Genomic DNA, 9065 nt, shown 5'->3' with positions numbered 1-9065 from the left:
GATCCATTTTGCTTTTATCATCCTTCTTCAATCCAAAGTTTGTTTTAATTTCTTTCTGATGAACTAAACCCAGATACCTTTTATACATTTTGTCCTCCAATTTGCAATCAAGAGTCTTTAATTTTGCTTTATTCTCATCTATTGTTGGGTTGCCCACTTGTAACTTATATATGTAGACGATAGATGCAAAAGATATCGGAATGTGATGATTTCAGTTTTCCATAGCTGGATCAGATATGTTTCTGGAAATTATGTGAAACCTTCAGCTTTTGTATTCAGCTCCTCAGCGGAAGTCGGCAGAAAACAGGGACCTGTTGACAAATAACTTAAAGTCAGCATTTTCCCTGTCCTGAAATATAATAGAGGCTTGAATTCTTTTATGAAATCTTTTCTATAATGGTATCCAAAAGGACCAAAAATGTCCTACATATCTATCAGAAATATACGCTTGGCTGGCTTACTTGGCATTTATTATCTTTCCTATGTATTTTACTATTACATTTATCAAATATCTATTTTCTTCAGTTTCAGTACAGAAGATATCTTGATGATAGCTTGAAATAGGAGTGTTTGTTATGGCAAATTCTTGAAACAGGGGTCGGTGATACTTACTAGTTTCTTTGTATAAATTTTTGAATAATGGAGCGAGGATTTTCAGACTAATCCCTATTTTGTGGAAGCTGGGGATTTCTCAAAGGTAAAAGCTTTTTCATGACTCGTATGCAATAATAGAATGCTCACAGGGGATAATTTGGCTAGGAGAAATTGATTTGGAAGTGTTGTTTGTAGCTTCTGCGGTCACAACTGAAATTGGAAAACATCTGATTCTGAAGTGCTGATTTGCTAATCAGATTTTATTTCAGGCCAAGAGGATCTGGGGCATATTTGCTCTATCCAAAAATGTTGCTGATGTTTGGACTGTTGGCTGCTGCAAAGGAGTGTAGAAGGATCTTGGAGTTGGAGGATGTGGATTAGAAACTGATACTTTTATTTTGTCAATTGTGTTTGGGATTTGGAGGTTTCCTCCTTAGATGTAATTTTGATGGTGTCCACAGATGACAAAAGTTGACCTGATCCGATAACTCACCTTTTAAATGGGTTTGAGAGTTTAATCTAATTAGATTTAGGTTGTACATGGGTTAACCCATCTAACCTGATTATTAAATAAACAGTGTTGGTATTTATTACTTCAATTTGATTAATTCGATCTAACTCCTCGATTCATTTATGACATGGTAACCCGAGTATAACATTGATTCATTTATGACATGGTAACTCGTTAATATTCTGATAATTCATTTATAATTTGACTAACCCGTTTAGGACCCAATTAACCTGTTTATAATATTAAAAAAATCTATAACTAAAAAAAAAAAACTCATTTACAATCTAAATAAATTCATTGTAAATCCGAATAATTTATAACAAATATGAAATAACTTGTGCATTCGATAAAATGACTTATATAATCCGTTTAATAAATCGATCGTATTTATGTTTAAAAATTTTAATCCGTTTAATAGACAAGTTATATTTATGTTTGCATTATTATGATCCAATCGAAACTATTCTAATCAGACACCGTTGCCCACCCCTAGTGGTGTCTAATTTAGTGATGTTTTGTAATGCATTATTTTAAGGGATTGATTTCACTAGTTTTTTTAAGAATATAGAGGAAAAATTAACACTATTTCATAATGTTTGGACGAAGAAAATAGAGTACGAGGTAAGGTTTTCACTTCTCTAGACTCTCAAACTCTCTTCATTTCATTTTATATGCTAGGTAGTGTGTTTTGTAGCTAAAAATGAAAGTTCATATAAGTTCAATAAAGTGACCAAGTTCAATGAAATAACTCTTATCATAGGTTAAAATGAGAAGGTGAAGTTGCTCTTGATAGGTAAGGAAATCATTTTTATTTATTTATTTATTTTCTACTATCAAATTTTTTGGTGAGAAATTTCTAAAAGTGACCACTTTTTTTCCTCGGTATTTTAACAATCAAAAGCTTCCAAATAAAAAAGAGAGTTGCACTTTCCAACTATGTATATATATATATATATATATATATCAAATGTCATCATTAATTGTAATAATTATTCATTTTTATTAAACACTTTTAATTTTTATAAAACACTAATAAATTATTAAATAAATTTTAAACATTTAAAACTTTCTTCCCTCACTTCTCATCGACCAAACTTATGTTATCATGTCAACTTTCAGTTAAGAAAAATTACTATAAAATACATGCTCTTAGGGTTTAATTTTATATAGTTTTTTAATTTATAATAATAAAATCTAATTATATAAGCTGTGCACAATCTATTATAATAAATATTTAATTGGTTATTATTGAAAATATACGCTATGCTAAATATAAAAAAGAAAGTAAAATGTAATTAAATTGCAAAATCCCGTATGACCTTCTTATTAGCGTCATCGACAATTAACATTCGGCTCTCCAGCCCTTAAAACCCTAGCTCTCCCCTGTGTGCTGCGTGTACTTTATCCTCCATTCCGTCCAGCTCCTAGCCCCGCTAGTGGGGAAGGCCAAAACGGAACCCTAGAATTCGTCTTCTCCGGTGATCTCCAAGTTTCTTGGAAGATCTTAGGCTTCCCTTATCCGATGGCGCAGCCCATGGAGGTGTTGAGAGCTGCCGCCGAGGAGGTTACGACCTCTTCGACGAAGCAGCGGATTCGTATCTTTCGCGAGACTCTACCGCCCTTATTGAAGAACCCAGGTGATCCATGGCCTCCGGTTGTAGTAAATTTTTTGTCAATTTTGTTGTTGCTTCGTCTTGTCAATTGGTTGATGGAAGTCAATTTGTGGCTGCACTGGCACTTGACTACCGGGATCTTCTTTAACGTTCGAATATAACCTAATTAGAGGTTAGAATTGATACCTCTTGGAACATAATATTGGCAAATTTTTTTCCTTTATAAATAGGCCTCAATATCTATCATAAAATTTACCTAATATGTTGATCAGAAATACATAGAAGATCAACTTTGACTCAAGCGTACCATTAATCAACAACTAATTCCCTATCCTTGCAGTCTATGTTCTGCCAGAAGGATTTTTGATATTGATCATTTCTGTTTACTTTCAACTTATTAGGAGAAGGGATATTAGTGGCTTCAAGGAGAAGTGGGAAGAGTACAGCTGGTAGTTCCAGTTAATTTATATCTAAATATAACAAATGTGTCTGATAATACCTTCAAATTTTATTTGTTGGTGACCTCAAACTAAAAGAGTCCCTGGGAATACACATATCGTTTCTTTTGATCAGCATTCACCTCCTACCTAGCTGGAAGATAGAGCCCACTCACTCGAATAGATTATTGATCTAGAAAATAGTAATTTCCTGTACTTGCCTACTGATTGTCTGGTTCTTCTCGAAGCTAGTTGGTTCTTCCGAAGAGTCAAATTCTAGGAGTGACTGAATGCATTGTTTGTAGTAGTCTTTTGTTAATGTTCCTTGTAGGGTAAAGGAATCTTCTTGTATTAATAACCTAGGCTGGGTAATTTGTCCCGGGTCAAAGCAAATTTATGAATTTCTTTAGCCATCTCCATTGTAGCGGTTCTTTGGAATTAAAGGTGATGTTGAAATGAGCTTCTCTCTGGGAGTCTTAATTACGTTTGCTTAATTTTCAATTTGTTGTATTGATTCTAAAACTTTCAGGATACACAGCAGATGCCTCTGTTAACCTCAAAAGGAATATGAAATTATGTCTCTTATATCTCTTTGGGGAATTATGTAGAGAGCTCTCTCTTTTGTAGGTGTAGTTTTTTTTACACTTACTTAGTGCAGAGGGATGTTGTATTTCAAAAATTTATCTTAAATGACATTTCAAAGAACAAATTAATCTATTTTTTATAGTTTAAATGGATAGTTGTAGTTATGTAAAACGAAGTTTCTTGTGTGTTCCTTAACAGTCTAATCTCATGGTATTATTTTTAGGAAGTGCTGAACTAAATTATGCTTGAACTTCATTTATGTGACCTTTTGTTGTGATTACACCATGCTGCGTTGTTATAATTTATAAATTTTGTGAATTCCATCCCTTCCCCACCTGCCAATAGGTATTTGTTTTGTTTCATTTGCATGCTCCCTTAAAAGTTATTGCAAAGTTGGTTGTTCAAAAACACTGAGAGCAAGACCCGAATTGAAATACAATTTCTTTTGTGTGCAGAAGTGCTGTCTGATGTTGCGTCACATATTGTCGATATTGTTTTCCAAACATTGCTTCTATACGACGACCGATCATCTAGAAAAGCAGTGGATGATCTGATTGTTAATACTCTTGGGGAATCTACCTTCATGAAGTTCTTTGCTACCACCCTTGTTCAGACTATGGAAAAGCATTTGAAGATTCAAAGTCCTGCAGTATGCTATAAACTTCTCAAATGGTCATGCTTCCTTCTAAAATGGAGTCGCTTTACCTCGGTGTCAAAAAATGGGTTCCCACGATTGGCTAATGCACAAGCAGTCCTATGTGAAGTTCTTATGCAGGGTCCATTTCATATGCGCCAGATTTGCAGAAAAATGTTCTTCCATCTGTTTTCAGAGGTACCTACAATCTGTAATATGAGCTTATATCTAGGAAAAGTACATGACTTTTGAGATTCAACTCATCCTGATTTTCTTGCCTCGTTGCGGTTTACAGTCTCTCGAAATATATAAGATCTATGTGGAGGAACTGAAGGATTCGAGGATTTCCATTAGGGATAGCCCTGCATTATTAAGAATATTACTCGACTTCTCCATTACTGCCCCATCTCTGTTTGGGGAATACAAGGTAGACTCATCTTACAGTATACTATGTTATGATGTTGTATGTCTGCGATGTTGACATTTTAAGTTTTTAACTTGTCTGGCTAGCCTGTAATCCCAAATGAGATCCTTACAGTTTTGACATTTTAGCTGATTTATTATCTTGATCAATTGCTTTTATTTCCGCAGATTGTATTCCTTGATCTGTATGTTAAAGCAGTTTTAAATGCAAAAGCTGGGCCGCCACAAGCTCTTGGTGAAGCCTTCCAATCACTTTTTGTGCACATAGAGCATGAGGATTTTAAAAGTGTTGTGGTCCCGTCATGTGTCAAAATGCTTAAAAGGAATCCAGAGATAGTGTTGGAATCTATTGGGAATCTATTAAAATCAGTCAGGCTGGACCTTAGCAAGTATGCACTGGAGTTTCTATCAGTTGTCCTACCTCAGGCTCGGCATTCTGATGAAGAAAGGAGGGCTAATGCTTTGGCTATTATCGGCTTCTTAAGCCAAATGTCCAGTGATCCAGATGCTCTACCTTCAATGTTCAATGCTATAAAAGCCATACTAGGAGGTTGTTAAGACATACTATGTTCAAATTGTTGGTAACTAAATATTTTACTTTTTGTCCAGTTGCATAACGGGCTTGATTTGAACAGGGTCAGAGGGAAAATTGGCACTTCCATACCAGAGAATAGGAATGATAAATGCTTTACAAGAGTTATCTAGGGCTCCAGCTGGAAAGCAACTAAACAAAATTGCTCCTTGTATATCTAGTTTTCTTCTATCCTGTTATCGGGATGATGGTAAAAATCACATATCTGGTTTATCTGGTGTCTCTTCTTTTTCACTTGATCTTGCTTAGACTCTCTACGTGGATGATAGATCTTATGGTTTTGTTTAATAATAGGAATTGAGGAAGTAAAGCTGGCGGTACTGTCAGCTTTGGCTTCTTGGGCATCAAAATCTGCTGAAGCTATTCAGTCAGATGTTGTTTCTTTTATTGCCATTGGCTTGAAGGAGAAGGACACTTTAAGAAAAGGGCATCTTAGATGCTTGCGGGCTATATGCAAGAACTCCGATGCATTAACGAGGGTCAGAAAGTGGCATTGCATTATTCCCATTTGTACATTTGCACCAAATTTATTAGCATTAATTGCTGCCAAAAAGTTATAAAGTTTATTAAGAATTTAAGATAAGTGAATTTTCAGGTTTCATGTTTACTGGAGCCTCTTATTCAATTAGTAAAAACTGGCTTTACCAAAGCAACACAAAGGTTGGATGGAATTTATGCGTTCTTTTCGGTAGCAAAAATTGTCTCTCTTGATACCAATGCAGGTGCTTTTTTATGCTAAAGTAACACAATACATTTTTCATTGTTTATTTGAATAGTAGCTGATGAATGTATTCGTCACTAATTTCTAGATGGAAGTATGCTCAATGAGAAGCTTTGGGTGTTGATTGCACAAAATGAATCTTCACTGGTATCTACCCAAATGGTAATTTCCTTGCTATAATAATTAATAAAAAGCATATTCCTTTTACTTTGAAGAAGGACCAGATAGCATTTTGGTCCTCTGATTTTACATTGGTCTATCTGGAGCCAAAATTAGTCAGGGTCAGATATAAATCCTTGTTGTCAGTCTATATGAGGAAATGATTAAGTGTACTTTAAACAATCTGGAAATCATTATCGACCAGCTAGACTACTTTCTATCTGATCCCGTCTTGTGCATTTCTTCTTGGAAGACCCACTATTCTTTGCAGCAAGTTAATCAAAGATTACCTTTTAACTTTTTATTATCTGGCCCAGCAGATTTCAAAACTATCAAATGAAGATTGTATGACTTTTGTGGATCTTCTTGAGGTTCTGCTTGTCGAACACCTGCCTAGGTTGTTAATTCTTTGTTGCCCATCAAGATTGTATTGCAGTAATTTCTGGAATGTGCATGTTCATAAACCTCATTTTTTTTCTCCATTGCAGAGTTCTGGAATATTTCTCTGTAAGATCACTGCTACAGGTAAACTAACATATGTTCTGCAAATTCTGCCGGACAATCTTTATTAATTCACAGTTTCTTTAAATAATTGATGTAGCAAACCGTTTCAGTCAAATATGTTTGAAGCAACTTAGGAGTTTAAAAATGGAACTTCTTGAGTGGAAGCTTGCTATATATTATCCGGATTGAAACTATGTATTTGTTCTTTGTTCTCTCTCATGGTACAGTTGCTACTATATCTAATCTGCCATCCCAGTTGGATTGTTCGAAAGGCAGCTCGTTATGCTACTGAAAAGATTCTCTCTACCTCTTCGAGTTTGGCTGAAGATCTTCTTCTTGAATTTACAAACTGGTTGTCAATACTTGCTGAGAGGATCTCACTCCTGAAAATAAGGCATGTTCTGTTTCCTAAGAGGCGTCTGTACTTTCTTCTATAAGTATCCGTGTACAATGTTGTGGTGCACGAATCCTTTTTTTATAGTGTTTGTTGCTGACCTGAAAGAACTGCCTAGTTCTTCATCAACAACTGATAATTAATCTTAATATCTGCCAGTGCTAGATTTCGAGATTATTATCTTTTAAGCTCTTCACTTAATTAATTTTAAATAGGTATTTGTACTTTTTAATTTAACAGTGACATGGAAAGTACGGTGGACTTGCAATTGCCTTTTGTGCCGTCCGTTGAGGTCTTAGTGAAGTGCTTGCTTCTTATCGCGCCAGCTGCTATTGCCAGTAGCCCAGTATCTTATTCTCGTCTTATATTTTGCTCTCACCACCCTTGCATTGCTAGCAGCAATCGCCATAATGGAGTATGGAAGGTATAGCTTAGTATTTTGCTTAGTATCATTTCTATTTTCAAAACGTACTTGCCTTTTGTGATAACTTTTGTTAGAAGAGGCATGGCCAATTCAAGCATTTCCCTCATCAAAGATGAATGTATCAATACTACGTACTGGTTCCTTGTTCTAATTTGTACGCATAATGTGCATTTTGTTTGGAAATGCCTTTTCTTAGTGTACATTTAACCTGTAGTGTTATACTATACATAATTACATACATGACTTCCTATTTTTACATTTATATAATGTGTTTATTGATTTCCATATTTTTAAATAGAAAGCTTTAGTTCTGGTTTTCAATATCATGATTCATATTGAAGGTTGCCACTCATATTATCTGTTAAATCAGTTGGATTCTTAAGCATATGTTATCTGAAATTGTCTTTCTTATCAAAATATTTAATTGATTTAAGCAATGTGGTGTTCTTTCAAGAATGGTTCCAGACTAGTATTTAATAAGAAGAAAACATTCTTTATACATTTTAGATTTTAGATCTAGTATCTTTCTTCAGCTAAAACATGTGTTCCTAAAATAATAGTTGGATTTTGTGTACTGATGGATGTGCATTTAGAAGGCCTTAGAGCTTTATCTTTTTGAAATAATCAAATTTGCTCTATGAGATCTACCTGTCCTTTTCTCCTTTTCTTCGATTGGTTTCTGTTGGTAACTTCATCTTTCCTATTTGTAACTCTATTTGTTTTCGTTGTTGTCAAGAAATGGTGATGTAATATGTTGTATTCCAGTCATATACTGATTTAGTGTTTTCAAATGCCAATATTACAGAGGGTTCAGAGAAACTTGCAACGCCATGGTTACAACTTTGCTGATATAATTGTTACAAATGTTGAGACAGTCTGCAAGGTAATATCACTGGTTGAGTAATTGGAATTTCAATATCTTTTGCATCTATATGCTACAAGTGATTATTTGAGACAAGAAATAAATCCTAATTTTCAGAAGGTCACCCCCAAGACAAGGGACTTTCTTTCCTTTGAAAGAAGCTAAGCGTGTATGTGGTAGAAAGATATGACTTTGTTGCAGGTTTAGGTTGATTAAAAAATCCTCTCAGAAACCATCCACAAAGTGTAGATACATACCTCATGGTAGATTCAAAAGTATGGTCATCAAGTATGTGGTAGAAACATATGGCTCTGTTGCAGGTTTAGGTTGACTAAAGAATCCTCTCAGAAATCATCCACCAAGTGTAGACACATCCAGTGGTGGATTCAGATGTATGTTCATCAAGGTGATGGCCAATATTGAAAATCTTTTCTGGCTATGCAAAAGATACCACCAGGGACTTGGTGGGGTTTCTTTTATTTCTTCTTTAAGTTCAGCTAGAAGATAGAGGCCAAATGATCAGTGAAATTAAGCCATCTTTTAAATTTTAAGTTACATTGACCACCATTTTTTTTCCATTAGTGCTTTGGTAAATTCCAGACAGCATTTCTC

The 9065-nt window shown here is 34.7% G+C and overlaps 1 protein-coding gene across 5 annotated transcripts in view; it reads left to right on the top strand.

Moving 5' to 3' along the window:
- The first annotated feature begins 2448 nt into the window (after window positions 1-2448).
- Window positions 2449-9065, top strand: part of LOC140773489 (protein ILITYHIA) — a 31247-nt gene continuing 24630 nt past the window's right edge. The window contains exons 1-13 of one of the 5 annotated variants that reach the window (XM_073116117.1): window positions 2449-2742; window positions 4196-4572; window positions 4670-4801; window positions 4966-5347; window positions 5433-5579; window positions 5684-5868; window positions 5985-6111; window positions 6199-6272; window positions 6587-6669; window positions 6758-6794; window positions 7001-7167; window positions 7408-7591; window positions 8397-8474. In XM_073116117.1, the coding sequence (XP_072972218.1) occupies window positions 2628-2742; window positions 4196-4572; window positions 4670-4801; window positions 4966-5347; window positions 5433-5579; window positions 5684-5868; window positions 5985-6111; window positions 6199-6272; window positions 6587-6669; window positions 6758-6794; window positions 7001-7167; window positions 7408-7591; window positions 8397-8474 (2088 nt within the window). In that variant the 5' untranslated portion in view covers window positions 2449-2627. The remainder of the gene's footprint in view (window positions 2743-4195; window positions 4573-4669; window positions 4802-4965; window positions 5348-5432; window positions 5580-5683; window positions 5869-5984; window positions 6112-6198; window positions 6273-6586; window positions 6670-6757; window positions 6795-7000; window positions 7168-7407; window positions 7592-8396; window positions 8475-9065) is intronic. The other 4 variants (XM_073116109.1, XM_073116101.1, XM_073116093.1 and 1 more) reach the window with 4 other exon arrangements.

This window comes from Typha angustifolia, chromosome 2, assembly GCF_048772165.1.
Source record: "Typha angustifolia cultivar Huaian chromosome 2, ASM4877216v1, whole genome shotgun sequence".
NCBI lineage: Eukaryota > Viridiplantae > Streptophyta > Magnoliopsida > Poales > Typhaceae > Typha > Typha angustifolia.
This window is presented reverse-complemented; position numbering and strand designations above follow the sequence as displayed.